The following is a 14,220-nucleotide window of genomic DNA, read 5'->3' on the forward strand; positions in this document are numbered from 1 at the left end:
CGTGCCCTCGCGACATTGTGGTTTTCAACTGTTTGTCACACAAAACTTGGAGCTACTAAGATATTAGAAAAACACAGCTCATTTCCGAATTCCCTTCTTGTTTAGAAGGGGGATTTCCCGACAAACATCACATTGCGAAATATTTGTTCAGAAGCTCTTTATCTCGCGCTGAATTCCATCACGCGCCTTGATAAAATATTTCAAAGTATGTATGATAAGAGCAGCAATTGTTATGACGTGCGCAATTTGTGACATCATAATAATTGCCTTCGCATTAATTAATCGCTGGCAAGCCTATGCAACTATTGTTGCCTCCATGCGCTGTACAAAGGAGTCCAACAGGCTTTGACCAAAGGCTTTCAACTCGACTTTAAAAACACTCTCTTCAGAACTGTGTTGGTGCTGCGTTTTATTTGGCTCTTTGATGATACTCAGTTTTTGTGGGGCGATCTTGAGAGATTAAGCATCGAGTTTACGTGAAACGGTAAACGCGAAACGATGGGCTGCTGCTTGTCATAAAAGCATGAAAATTATGTTATTCTAACTCGTCTCTTTCTTTTGAAAAGTTACTTGATACCTTCTGCTGACACGCAAGAAATGAGCACATATTAAACGAGTTTCTTCTACTTCTGGCAAAACGCAAACTTTCGTCCGACGTTTGCCGTAAATGCGATGCTTAATCTCTCCAATTGTCACACGACTGCAACGGAAATTTTACGGGAGAATGCCCAGTTGGCGTTTTCCATGCGTCTCAGAGACCTTTAACACCTCCTGACATCGTGGTTTTTGAGGGAACCTCGGAATTCGATTAAAATCTGACAGAAAATACCCCCCGTGTGAGCGCTAATTTTGGATATTTACGTCTAGGCTCCGGTTCCTGATGTTTGGAGCTTAGTTTTCAATGACTCTCTTAAGCAACGAGAACAGAAACCAATGAAAAGCTACCCGTTTTAAGAACGGCGCTTTGACCTAAAAAATTTAGATCAGACAAGCTCAAGAATGCGTTTCTCGTTGAACTGGAGCTCAATTCTTTTAATTTTAAAATAGATTATTTGAGGTGCGCAAGGTCTTCAATGAGGTATGTTAACAAGTGCGGTGATAGAGAGGCCGTGCTGTATATAACAGTTGGAGTGATTCTGGGAAGTCAGTGGTCAATTTCCAGGAATTCCCACCCCTGTTCGAAACCTTTCATGGGCCATTTCCCGATCTGTGCGATCCAACGATCAGAGAATTTCCTGGGACGATGACATGAGGGTATGAGAGGTTGCAGAAGGATGATACACAGACAAGTTCAAAACTTAACTCATAATGGCAAGAGCACTTTATTTTCTGTACAGCAGGGAGGTACAAGAATTAAAAAAATTAAATCCTTGAAGGGTACAGCATCTGCAAAGGAACAGACGAGTGACCATGTCAAAATTACTATGCACCATTTACCAGACATCAGCCCTCACTTAAAAAAAAAAATTATCTGACAAAACTCAACACCTGTGGTGTCAATCATATATCCACTGAGGGGTTCAATTTATGATTGCTCTTACAAGACTGGAAACACAAGAAGGGGTCTAATGGCCACTTTCTCTAGGGGTGTTTGGGTTATACCATTTTTAAGATAACACTTCTAAACACCACAATTCCAAAGCACATTTTTCATTGATGATGACCTTTTGACAACCTTCATGTTGCCATTGCCAAAATGAAATTTAATGATCTTACATGTAGGCTTGAAAGAATCTGTCTTTATTTTTTTCAATTTGGGGAAAAAGCAGTCTGACTTCTGAGTGTAGCAAGGTAAAAGGTAAAGTCTTGCATGAGCCAACTAGGGCACATACAGCCAGACCTTATCCCAGTTTTGCCAGCAACTGGGAGAATTATTACTCCCCCTGGATGGGATGCTAGTCCATCGCAGGGTTATCCCCCCCCCCTACCCTCAGCAGTATATTGCTGGTACCCATTTATACAGCTGGGTGAAGAGAGACCGTGGAAAAACGTCTCTTTTCCGAGGAAACAACACAATGGCAGAGGTAGCCTCGAACTAACGACCCTTGTAATCAGTAGACCAGCCTGTTCACCGCTCTGCCACTGTGCCTCCCTACCCGATCCTTTTTGTTGGAGGACACTACTTATTAAAAGCACTGGGACATACAATTCACATATCTCTTATCCTGAACACTATCAGGACTGACTTACTTATGAACCCAACAAAAATACCATTATTGTAACTATAGATAGTATATGTAGTTACTGAGCTCTGTTCAAGTGTAGTGCAGCATCAACAATGCTCAATTGAAGCATTTCAATAAAATCAACCAATTTCATCACAGCTCATTGGATGGGTAACTTTTCAAATAAAAGAAATCAAGCAAAAAGAAGTCATACCACTCTAACAATCTTGCCCATAGCTTGTGGTGGAAGGTTACGCTTGAATTTAGCTCGAACGACACCACTGTTCCCATGGGATCTGGAAACTCTGCCCCACATCACGCGGACGTTTCTTGGTTTTTTCTCTCCTTTGGCTGAACGTTTCCTTTTGACACGGTACACATATGCGAGCCGTTTGCCAAGGTAGAAAGCAGTTTCCTTCTTGTCATTCACCCCCTCAATTTTGATAAGGGAGGTATTTGTTTGCTGATTTCTTTGGCCTCTTTTGTAGCCAAGAACAATACCTTTTGTGTACAAGCTAAAAAGAAAATTTGTTTATAAGTGACTCATAGTGTAGTTTAATTACAGAATATAGGCCATTTGTTTTAATTTTAACTTCACTTTTAGTAGTGCTAACAAAAACAAGCACTTCGTTGTGTACTTCATTCAATTTGGTGCTTGAACACACATGATATACAGCCAGGTGAGCTGACCTGATTGTTCATGGTGTAAAGGCAATATTTACAACTTGAATCGCATGCAGGGCTATCTATCGAGGTTCGTGTATTAACTTTACTAAAATTTTAAACAATTTACTTTTATTTCTATTATAACTGTATATCATTCAAAACTACATTGCAGGTCCAAATCAACCTATGGCTGCCCTAATCTTTTTCAACCTGCTATATCAATTAAAAGTATGTATTTATGTAGGATCTTCTGTAGTAAGACTAATGTATCAAAAACCAACATTTGACTTGTTGTGTTACAGTGCAACGCGCCTTACCGTGGCCACCCAGCAAACTTTTACATTTGACAACTACGCATAAATACGTCAACTGAACAACCCATTCAACGGTGTTTAACTTACAAACGTGAGAACTTTGCAAGGAGGGGTGACTGTCAATCAAATTCACACACCCTGATTGGCGTATAGGTTTTAAAAAACTTTGTTACGTGGCCACGGTAAGGCGCGTCGCACTGTAATTGCTAATTTCACTTTACAGTGTCCCCAATTAGTGCTCTAGTGCTAAATCAACTAGACACTTAAATAAGGTTCCTTTCCTTTCCTTTTATTCCCATACTCTGTGAGCTCCAACTTCACTGTCTCGATATCTTTCGTCTAAAATTACAATTAGGGCGAACAATATGAAGTATGGATCACAGCCTGCACCTCTGAGCCTGCACCTCTAGAGAAGGGCGTCAAACCAGACAGGAAAACCAGTCATTTGCAATGCTGGAAATTCGTAAGTTGTTACTTTTATGTCCACAGAAAAAATACTTTGCGTGTTTTTGGTCAAGTCTTTGTAACTTACCGTGTAAACTGACTCACTTTTGACTCTCTGGTTTCCTGAAATAAGGTAAAAAAAATATAATTGAAAGCTCTGACGCCATGTTATGCAAACGACAAAAACGAAAATTCAAACACACAACCCATAGTTTTCGACATTTCATTCAAGAGAAATACTAGAGCACTGTCGGTGACACTCTATTCCCGAAATTCGAGCAAATAATCACCGGTGGAGAAAGGATGGAACAAGATTTTCCCTTATACTCACTTCCGAAGCCATAATTCGATGAGAGAGTGGAAGGGAAGATTTAGAGCCTGTGCAACAATAAAAGGGCGGTCAGCGTAGTTACCCGGTTCCATGGTAGGTACCTGGTGTATGACATACTCCCCAACTTATTCCTTTAGGTTACGGAAAGAACTGCATGCTAGCATGCATATAGAGCACTTTATGCTTATACCATATATGGTATATCCGATCCTAAGTTGGTAAGAACTGGATGCTACCTTAGCAACGAAGACAACAACAACAACTTGCAATTTCCTTGAAAGATGGATCCCGACAGAAGAGCTTTGTCTTCTCGATCACCTGCAACAAGGTATGAGGTCCTTCTTGTGGAGGATACTCCAAAGAAAGGCCTGAGCGAGGAGCGGATGGCGACTTGTTTTCATGTTTTCGATGAAGTGATCCCGTGCATTGGAGTATATAAGAAAGTTTTGAAGATGCTGCGAGATGAACTGTACGATGCTGTGTACAGCGATGAATATACCACTATGCCGCCCAAAAAGTCAAAGAGCAAGACCCCTTACATCCAACGCATTCCATTCTTCGTTCTTGTCAACCGAGTTTTTGAGGAACGTGATAAAAACGCCGACGTGTTGCGTGCAAATATCACAGAGCTGGAAAACAAACTCAACGAGAAAGATAAACAGCTTAAAGAACGTAATCAGAGCATCCAGGAACTGAGGAAAACCCTAAAGGAGGGCAGTGATAAGATTTACAACATGGAAATTGAACTGGAAAACAACAGTCTGGAACAAAGGAAGCTTGCGGCAACCATACAATATGAACAAATGACACAACAGGCTGCAAAAGAGAGGTACCTTTAATCCAAAGACAGACCATACCTTATTGGTGATTTTCATTTTACGTCATTGCCACCATGTTGGTGGACAAAAGTAAAATCTCTCATTGGCTCCTTTTGTTTGTCCACCAGCATTTGTACATTATGCACCTATCAATGTTAAGCCCCAGGAAGGGGCCAGGGGGGGGTGGGGGGTGTGGGGAAAGGGGTGGGGATTTTTACCTTTTCTGAAAAAATGAGTCAAATCCCCCACCCCCGCGACAACATAATTGGCCAGAAGTATCAAAAGCCCCCACCCCAAAATAATTCCCTTTGACCTTGCTGCACACAATAAGAGTGCAATGTATGTACCATTCACCTTTCGTTCAGTGACCTCTCACAAATGTGGGAAGGTCCTTTGAACGCCGTCTGGGTATTTTCCAAGATGGCGGAGTTATTTTCAGGCAACCTTGTTCCCAGGGCCTTTCCCTCACTACCTGGGGAGGGTTAGGGTTACTAACAGACCTCACAGTCAAAGCCCCGTGGGTAGCCCGAACCCCCCCACCGCCCCTGGGGCTTAACATTGATAGGTGCATTATGTCATTGTTCTTTGTGTCTCTAGAGCTATGCAAAGTCCACCCGGCCCCCCCCCCCCACCAGGCGACTTCCTACTTTACTGTTAACACTCTTACACGTTTGCTTTTACAAACAGATATGAAAGGCGCATTTCCAGTCTTAAAGAAGAGTTGGCTCAAGCCAAAGAAAGAAACTATTTTCTGGAAAAGTTCAAAGACGGTTATGATGCTCTAGAAGAAGCTTTTAATGATTCAGCAGTGTTCGAAAAGAATCCTAAAAAACCTGCCATTTTGACAAGAAAAGCTCAAATTATACAGGAAATTGCTTCAGCGAAGCTTCTAGAAGAACAACTTCTCACCATGCAGAATGCTATTATTGAAGAGTTTGAGTTTTATCTGGAGGAGACCAAAGCTACTCCGACAAGTGACATAGATTTGAAAGGCAGTGGAAGTGAAAGTAACTTCCGTGCAACACCAGATGATGAACATGAGGCAAGAATAAAGCAAGAAGAAAATCTCCATAAGGTTAAGGAGAGATTTAAGCTGAGTATTATTGATATTAAAAGTGAATTTCAGCTCATTGAAATTCAAAGATCCAGTCTTGAAGATCAGTTGGCACAGCTTGAGGATGAAGCTGATGCAATGGAAAAAGAAGCTGCTAAAAAAACAGAAAGAAAGAAGAGTCTTTTCCACATTGAAAGAGAAAAAGACAACCAGCCAAATGAGTAAGAAGATAATGAAGAGATTGATTTTGTGAAGATTATGAACAGTGCACATCATCAAGATCCATTTATCCCTCATGAGAAAATACTCAGCAAGTATGCAGCAATGTTATACTATTCTTGCAACCAAGGAAAGAATTATCACGAGTTTAAAGATGCACGTTTTTGCCCAAGCTGTGGAGAAACAACCCTGCTCTGTCCACACAAAGTAACAGATCATAAAGTTTTGTCCTTGCCACATAACTGCACTCATATCAAGATAGTAAGACCGACAGTACATATATTACAGGAAGAAAGACACACAGAGCATATACCTCAAACCCCAGATAGTGTTACCGGTACCCTACCAGCCATAAGACCAAGTAGCACTTTGTTCTATGAAGAAGCTTCAATCTTACAAGCTCAACAACATCTAACAACATCATATAAGTGTCTCTGGGATGACTATTATTCTCGCACATCCAGTCAGAGACAAATTCCACGGTCACTCTCAGAGGATCGTGTTTTGTCTATCATAGAACAGTTTTATTCGTCTCTCATTTGGCAAGATGATTATGCAGTTGAAGACGAGCAAATTGTCTCTGTGGTGGACACTCTGTATTCTTTCTTCCATGAACGCTATCTTGTTCCTGAAGTTATGTATCTTGCTGTTTATGATTTCCTTGCAAGTGTTGTTAAGTTTTCTCCAGATAACAAGAGCATTCAGCTTTTTTCTCAAGCTATGTGTGGCAGTTTAGACCCTGTTGTGATCCGTTATGTCTTGCTTGTCAATGATTTCATAGATATGGTTGAATGGGTTGCTGTGAAAGAGATCAGGACATTTGCCAGTGTTCTTTATCCCTTCATGAATGAAGAAGACATTGAACAGTTCGCTATGGGCTACACTTCTTTCAGTGAGAATAAGATTTCTAAAGATTTAGTCTCACAGTATTTTGTTTACATTATCCTGAAATACAGAGAACCTCGCTTTCAAGAAATTGAAGTCAAGCTTCTACAACAGCCAGGGCGTAGACCAGGTTTCATGACTGACATTGAATATTCTGAGGCAGTGGACAACATCTGTCCACTAGCATCAGAGCGCTTGAGGAGACGCCTATTTGTAGAGTCTGCAGCACACATTGGAAGCACAGATGATTCAGTGTCAGTTATGCGTCTGGCACAGATCACTGGCTACCTCATCCTGTTACAGTTGACACCTGTCATTAAAGACTCTGTTGTTCAAAAGATTCAGGCTGTTCAGCCTGTTGTCAAAGGAGATCAGACAGTTTTCCCTGATACTCCACTCAGTGGCACTTCCAAACTTGCGAACTTGCAAACAACAACTACTGCCCGTGCCGTGGCAGCTGAAAATGCGAAGCGCTCAAGGACAAGACAACTTCAAAGGATAGAAGAATATAACTATCAATGATAACAGATCAAGTTAACATAATAAATGCTTTTGTGACTTTATGTGACATACAAATGTGATTGTTATGTACCTAGACTTTCACTCAAGAAAAGTCTAAATATATAACAAAGCACTTAATGTCTGGTGCCTTGGGAAACTAGTTAGTTTTGTTTTCCCTCAACTTTGTCGCGGGAAACATCAGGACTCTCAGGAAAACAAAACTGTTTCCCTTGGGACCATGCAAACCAGCAACATTGTAACAATAAAAATTTAAACTACTGTGGCCGTGTTTTCACAAGCGGTTTTTGTGGTTGCTTCGCATGCGACAACGGGAAATTCCATGAAAACAGTTCCTTTTCCAATTCACTTAAAGTTAAGCAAGTCGTCAAATTTCAATAGAATTCTCATTAACCCATTGACTCCCAGGGGTTGCCCATTGACGAGTAAAATCGTCTGACGTTAGAGTAAAATACTAAGTCTGGCCGGTTTCAGCCGGTTTGGATGTCGATGGGTTAATGGAGACATAGTTTTTCAGTGAGTGATTAATATCATTAAGTGTATGGACTTGCATGGCCATTGTTGCAAAGGAACTAAAAGTTCAAGGTGTACAAGTAATTGTACAAGTTGTATCAAAGTAAAGAATGATGTCAATAAACCATTGAATTGTATTTTTATAACAAGATGCATAGTGGCATTTATGTGGAATATGGTTGTTGATGGAAAACGTTAAGTTTGGTTGCAATTGTCAGTGATGGCTGTGGCCAGAGGCGAATGTGAGTTCTAAGCAGAGTGTTTGGAGAGCATCAAAAGCTTTCGTGTCATGAGAATGTGAGCATTTCCTTTGTATGTCGTTTATGAAATTGGGTAGCTAGAGTGGAAAGAGAAGGCAGGCAATAATGAAAAAGAACTTAGTAATGGTAAAACCTGGCGTGGATTGTTATAGGCCTCATTCATGATAGCCGCCATGTTGGTTTTCATATTGTCATGAAAATTAGCCGTGCATTATGCTGGGGGGCAAACATTGAAAAAAAAGCAAATTGCGGAAAATCGGCTCAACGAAATATTGAAATAACATTGCAAAAAGTCCATTTTAGTATTTAGAATTAAGTACCTTTATAAAATCTTTTTATCTTTTGATTGCCTTTGACATTTTGCCTTTCTACTTCGTTATCTGCTCATTTTTCACTAAAAAAACCTCGAAGTAACTTGTGTAATGATTGTATTTTACCGCTTAGGTGATTAACATTCAATGAACTTGAAACAAATCATCTGTGTGGCTAAGGTGTTTGTTATAACCTCTCGAACTTGTGTCGTTTGCCCCCTAAGAAGTGTGTAGCTAATTTGCATGATAAAAGCAAATCCAACATGGCGCCCATCATGAATAAGGTCTATTGGTTTAGTGTTTGCGACCTAGACAACCTGCTCAAAAATGGTAATGAGGCACTGATGTTAGTGTCACACAGAAGCTATTCAGGTTGTGCATTAATAAGTACCAACATTGGCATTATGTACGTCCTCTTGCTGTCAAATTACAAGAACAGTGAAAACCAAAACCACTTTCAAATGAAGTTGCTCTGGTTAAGAGCAATTTGAATTAAATATATTCTTGTCTTGAAAGGTCATTTTCAAACCTTTCACATTACGTTTTTTCTTAAGTCAGCTTTATAGCCATTTCACATGGAAATTTGCAAGCTGAGAGAGAGAGTTGTTACATCATGGAGGCACAAGTTAACAGCAGGAGTAATTCTCTGTGATCAAACAATAGAAACCCCGACTAATAACCACGTAAACAACTACTATGACGACGAAACTCAGCCCCATTTATAACATGGTCTGCCACAGGCATCCTACATAATTAGGATAAAAACATTAGCATCCAATCATTGAAAACATTTTTGAATGAGGGGCATTTTATTAAGAGGCTTTTAGCGCTTCGTGATCTGAGAGTGAGACTTACAAATTTTACTGTAACGCAAGACAATTTTACTCGTCAATTGAGGGCGCTCAAGGAGTGAAGGGATTAATAACATAGATCTAGGTCCACTCAAAAACTGTTCCCCTTAAATATTTACATTATTTATATTAAGAGAAAAACAGTCATCTCTGACTGCACACGAGAAAATTAACAAATCGAAAGTGCTTCAGCATTGTCTGTACTCTTAGCGACAGCGATATTCTTCATCACAGTGGTTAAAATGTTGTGTGCCTTGTGAGTCCACAACAAATTTTGACCACTGTGATGACGAATTATATCATTGTCAATAAGAGTACACACAACACTGAACCATTTTCCATTTGTTTTTACCACAATATTCAAAGCCAAAGAAAGTGTTTATTTCAGAGCGTGACCAAATCATGACACAAGAAAGAGCAAGCGTTGTCTATGTTGTCTATAACTTTCTCGCAATATGATTGCTTCATTTCCCAAAATGAGCGTTCCTGATTGGCTATTACATTGCGTGACAAATTGACGCAAGCAGCGTTGTCTGGACTCTTATTGACAATGGCAAATTGGCCAATCAGATTGTGAGATTACAAGAAATTGTGGTAAAATGATGATTTTTCTAAACATTAGATATACTAAAATTTGAGGGAAGAAAATGACATTCAATTCTAAGTAACTACTTTTGTGTAACCTTAAAACTTCAGAGGTTCAGCAAAGCTGACATAATGAGCCTTTTGAACACTACTGTTGAAAGATAATGCTACGACTTTCCTTTACTTCGACACTTATGTCCAGAAATGCACCCAATTACCGGTAAATACACACCCAATTTTGAGCAAGGGGACACTTAATAACACCTACTGAAATCCATATGCATCCATTTCGGGGCTTTTCTGGACATGTCTGTACAACAACGAGACTGTCTCTTCTTGATTTTATCAAAAGATTTATGAAAATTTGATTATACAAGAGAAAAATGTTATTTCAAAACCTGAAAAAAAAAGTGGCATTCATGAGCAGTTCCTTGGATCATTACTCCTAGCATAACTAGTATTTCTTGATCAACAGCATTTTCTTCCGTGTATTAAAGGTTTGCATTTGAAGAATCCTAGGAGTCATTATCGTCATCTTCATCTTCGTGTTTGTGCTTGAGCGGAGTAATCATTGGCTGCTGAGTACTAGCTACTGTTTCATCCATGCTTGGAAGAGCTGAAACAGTCAGCATGGAGGCAGGAATGACTTTTGCTTGAGAGACAATCAAGGTTGGTGTTGTAGCTTTTTGTTGGCTTGATACGGTGGCAGCAGAAACTGGCTCAATTTTTGCCTGCAAGAGTGAAATGACTCTGTTATCAGTAACCTGGTATTATGCCCATAGTTTTTGCATAATCCCAAAAGAGGAAGGTGGGTGGGTTGTAGGAGTGCAGCTCAGGCAACATGTACAACATGGCTAAAATTACCTGAGAGGCTCATTTCTTAGTTCACACAATAAAAATATGAAGTCAAATCCTCTTCATTTAGAAACTTACCACAAAAGATTTGATTTGATTTGATTGCTCGATACCTACCTTTGACACCGGTGTCCCTAAAGTTACCACCCCTGGTTTCTGCGCTGTGTGCACGGCTGTACTGTCTACCTTTTCTGTTTTGATTGTTATACCACTGACACCAATAGAAGGCAAGGTAGATGGTGTTGTTACATTGAGAACAGCTGCTGCAGTTGAAGAGACTGGAGAAGCAGTTTGCATTTTAACAGTAATGGCTGGTGTGGTTTTAATAGGTGTAGACAAGGATGACTGTGAGATTGTTCGAGCCACAACAGGATTGGCACGGACTTGAGAATGCTGGATACAAGACAAAAAAAAAAAAGAACTGAATGTCAAAAACAATAAAACAGTTTTCTTTCTGCACATGAGACAATGAATATGATTGTGGGGATTTTGCAGTTTTTAGACCTCAGGCTTCTATTAATTTCAAAATACTCATGGAAAACCATGGAGAGAATATCAAATAAACTTTAACCCTTTAACTCCCAGTGGCCACTTACAGACTTAACTCTGTCTAACGCCAGAAGGTTTTCCTCATCAATGGGGGTTAACAGGGTTAACTGCAAGACTTTTGAGGATTGAGTTTTTCCTTTTAGTTTAATAGGAAAGACTGTACTTTGGTTTGATCATCCAAGACAGCTACTAATGTCATCTGATCCCATAGAGGATCTTTTAAGATGCTACCATGATTTTTCTTCAGAAATTGAAAATGTGTTTGCTCAAAATCAGACTGGCAAAATTTTGAGCTTTGATTTTTATCCAAAAGCTGTTTACACTTTGAATGTTGGCTTTGTATTTCACAGTCTGCCATTACCCACATTCAAGACTGACCAGGGAAAAGTGACGTCATTTACTCACTAGCATAAAATTTCTGTGAGTAGATGCAGTTTATTATACATGCAAAAGAAGAGTTTTTAAGTCTGAAAACCCAAAATCCCCATGCTGAATATTAATTCAGCCACAACCACACAGATTTCATTCTGAAACTAGCAAACCTTTGATGTAATTTTTTCCTCAATCCAGGTCTCTCAAGATTTTAAAGTTAGTAATGACAGACCGTTACACAGGACAATTCCAGTAAAAATAAACAGGTGTCTTTTTGAAATCAAGGCTTAGAACTTGGGTCACTTAGTGTTTAATTAACCCATTCACCCCGAAACCGGCCTAAACCGGCCATACTTATTATTTTACTCTTCTAACGCCAGACAATTTTACTCGTCAATGAGGATCCCCCAGGAGTCAATGGGTTAACATAGTTTTGAAATCCAAGAAAAAAATTAATTGATTTTTTTGGTCATACTAGCACTTTAAAAAAAGTAAGAAACAACACCTTAAGTTGGCTGGCTCTCCAATGGTCTTTCACTGCATAAATTCCTGAACAGCTCCCTTTGTTACTTTGGTCGACTCAATAATAATAATAATAATAATAATAATAATAATAATTTATTGTCAATGATCTACATTTGGTTTCACTTATTATTGTACATCTTCATCTCTTAATCATTCCCTTGAACATCATAATTTATTACCTTTTTCTGTGCCTTAACCTTGTAATTTGTAGAGGTTAGACAATATCTGTCGGGTGGGAGACGTAAGCCACTCTTTGTTTGTATCTGAGGCAAAGGGTGCCGATTCTTTTGGCGAGCAATCTCAATGAGAAACTGAAAAATGCATTCACACACAATGTTTATTTTAAACTTATACAAATTAATTAAAGAAAAGTGGATGAAAAAATAGCCAGAAAGTTGATTCAAAACAAATGCTTCAAACACTGAGAACTAAAACTGTATAGGCCATTTCCAAGTTCATCTCTGCCTCCTCTTCAAAGCAAGTCTAAGTGCAAAGTTTTTCTTATGAAAATTAGTTTTCATTCATATGTAAAGTAGAACCAATTACCATCACAAAAACTTTGCACTTAGACTCGCTTTGAAGAGATGGCAGACATGAACAAGTTTGGAAATAATAATAAGGGGGTATTTTATCGCTTTTAAAGCTCATGAGAGTGACGTTTTATCGGTGACCTGATAGTCTGTTCTAGTCATGAATTATTGGTGAGTTTTTTTAAATAATGTTTCCTACATGTTAGATAAGGGAGGTAGGCATACAACACTTAACTGTGACAGACTGCAATGGTCAGGTGTCCCACATCACAACACTGACAAGTGACTTTTGTGTTAACTTCGCTTTATAAGCAACCTAAATTAAAACCTAGTTAAGATGAACACTAATTCTACAGTGTACCTCTCTCGGTGGAGGGTTTGTATATGAGTGGTCAAGTCTTGATTGAATGGCTAACTGCACATCATCTGCGTCAATATCTTTCTTGCCAGCATGCTTGGAGTAAACAGTGGCATCCTCCAGAACAGTTGTAATATAGCCTTCAATAAAAAGTCACTCAGTGTTGTTAAATTATGCAAAAAGAACCCTGCTCGCACAACATCAGAAGTTCTAAAACACAAGTGACTAAATTTACAGATTGCACCAGCCTATGACTGGTCAGTCAGAGTGGGAGGCACGGTGGCCTCATGGTTAGAGTGCTCGACTCCGGATCGAGTGGTCCGGGTTCGGGTCCTCAGGCTGGGGACATTGTGTTGTGTTCTTGGGCAAGACACTTTACTCTCATGGTTGCTCTCTCCACCCAGGTGTATAAATGGGTACCAGCGAAATGCTGGTGTTAACCCTACGATGGACTAGCATCCCATCCAGGGGGGAGTAGAAATACTCCTAGTCGCTTCATGCTAATGAAATCGGAGATAAGTGCCGGCCTGATGGGCCTTCTGGCTCGTAAGCAGAGACTTTTAGGACTGATCAGCACAGTGATGTACATGTACACGGTAGCGATTATGGCTAGGAGACTTTTTAATTAATCTTCCAATCATAGGTTCATGTTGAAGCAGTGCTTGTACACAAATGTCTTTCAGGTGGATTACAACAGACCTAAGAGTCTCAGCTTGTCATAAACCCTGACATCTTGTTGGCACGGAGAACAAAACCATGCCCGATTTACTGAAAAATTGGGCATGATTAAGCAAACAATTAAGCTAACTTTAAAACAACCAACTTACGATATGTGTACTCCAGCATTTGATTAATAACTCTTGGCTCATATTCATTGATTCCCATTTCTTTCAGTATAGCTCCCATCACCAAGGCATCTTTAGGGGTGCTTTTTGCCGTCAAATTACCTTCACTTGTTTCAAGGTCTGATTTATCCGCCATATTTACACCAACTACCCTACAGGGTTACCAGTACATGAAGGATTTTCTGAGCAACAAAAAAAAGTTATTACAATTAATTTAAATACACTATAATAAGAGATACATGAGGTACCGA

At 39.5% G+C, this 14,220-nt stretch overlaps 4 protein-coding genes across 4 annotated transcripts; 2 read left to right on the forward strand and 2 right to left on the reverse strand.

Moving 5' to 3' along the window:
• Positions 1-1,303: 1,303 nt before the first annotated feature.
• LOC138030982 (large ribosomal subunit protein eL33-like) lies at positions 1,304-4,042 on the reverse strand. Its single transcript, XM_068878843.1, has 4 exons — positions 3,921-4,042; positions 3,678-3,712; positions 2,380-2,680; positions 1,304-1,386 (listed from the first exon to the last, which is right to left on the reverse strand). The coding sequence occupies exons 1-4, from the start codon at positions 3,930-3,932 to the stop codon at positions 1,363-1,365; spliced, it is 372 nt and encodes a 123-aa protein (XP_068734944.1). The 5' UTR covers positions 3,933-4,042; the 3' UTR covers positions 1,304-1,362.
• Positions 4,043-4,156: 114 nt separating this feature from the next.
• Positions 4,157-6,017, forward strand: LOC138030063 (polyamine-modulated factor 1-binding protein 1-like). Its single transcript, XM_068877916.1, has 2 exons — positions 4,157-4,749; positions 5,426-6,017. Exons 1-2 carry the CDS (start codon positions 4,202-4,204, stop codon positions 6,015-6,017), a joined length of 1,140 nt encoding a protein of 379 aa, XP_068734017.1. The 5' UTR covers positions 4,157-4,201.
• A 33-nt stretch (positions 6,018-6,050) lies between these two features.
• LOC138030062 (uncharacterized) lies at positions 6,051-7,418 on the forward strand. The gene has a single exon (XM_068877915.1). It carries the CDS (start codon positions 6,051-6,053, stop codon positions 7,416-7,418), a length of 1,368 nt encoding a protein of 455 aa, XP_068734016.1.
• Positions 7,419-9,289: 1,871 nt separating this feature from the next.
• Positions 9,290-14,184, reverse strand: LOC138030066 (transcription initiation factor TFIID subunit 9B-like). The gene is made up of 5 exons (XM_068877920.1): positions 13,952-14,184; positions 13,128-13,264; positions 12,416-12,547; positions 10,908-11,183; positions 9,290-10,666 (listed from the first exon to the last, which is right to left on the reverse strand). Exons 1-5 carry the CDS (start codon positions 14,103-14,105, stop codon positions 10,451-10,453), a joined length of 915 nt encoding a protein of 304 aa, XP_068734021.1. The 5' UTR covers positions 14,106-14,184; the 3' UTR covers positions 9,290-10,450.
• Positions 14,185-14,220: the final 36 nt, after the last annotated feature.

The sequence above is a fragment of the Montipora capricornis genome, chromosome 13, assembly GCF_036669925.1.
Source record: "Montipora capricornis isolate CH-2021 chromosome 13, ASM3666992v2, whole genome shotgun sequence".
NCBI lineage: Eukaryota > Metazoa > Cnidaria > Anthozoa > Scleractinia > Acroporidae > Montipora > Montipora capricornis.

Excerpts from the sequence above, each read along its gene's own strand:
- LOC138030982 (XM_068878843.1), bottom strand. Across the intron at positions 2,681-3,677 it reads AAAGTGAGTCAGTTTACACG|CTTGTACACAAAAGGTATTG; the intron begins GTAAGTTACAAA and ends TTTTCTTTTTAG. Across the intron at positions 1,387-2,379 it reads TGGGCAAGATTGTTAGAGTG|ATGCTGTACCCTTCAAGGAT; the intron begins GTATGACTTCTT and ends GTTCCTTTGCAG.
- LOC138030063 (XM_068877916.1), top strand. The coding sequence starts at position 4,202 with ATGGATCCCGACAGAAGAGCTTTGTCTTCTCGATCACCTGCAACAAGG. Across the intron at positions 4,750-5,425 it reads CAACAGGCTGCAAAAGAGAG|ATATGAAAGGCGCATTTCCA; the intron begins GTACCTTTAATC and ends TTTTACAAACAG.
- LOC138030062 (XM_068877915.1), top strand. The coding sequence starts at position 6,051 with ATGAACAGTGCACATCATCAAGATCCATTTATCCCTCATGAGAAAATA.
- LOC138030066 (XM_068877920.1), bottom strand. The coding sequence starts at position 14,105 with ATGGCGGATAAATCAGACCTTGAAACAAGTGAAGGTAATTTGACGGCA. Across the intron at positions 12,548-13,127 it reads CAAACCCTCCACCGAGAGAG|TTTCTCATTGAGATTGCTCG; the intron begins GTACACTGTAGA and ends TGCATTTTTCAG. Across the intron at positions 11,184-12,415 it reads AGGTTAAGGCACAGAAAAAG|CATTCTCAAGTCCGTGCCAA; the intron begins GTAATAAATTAT and ends TCTTGTATCCAG.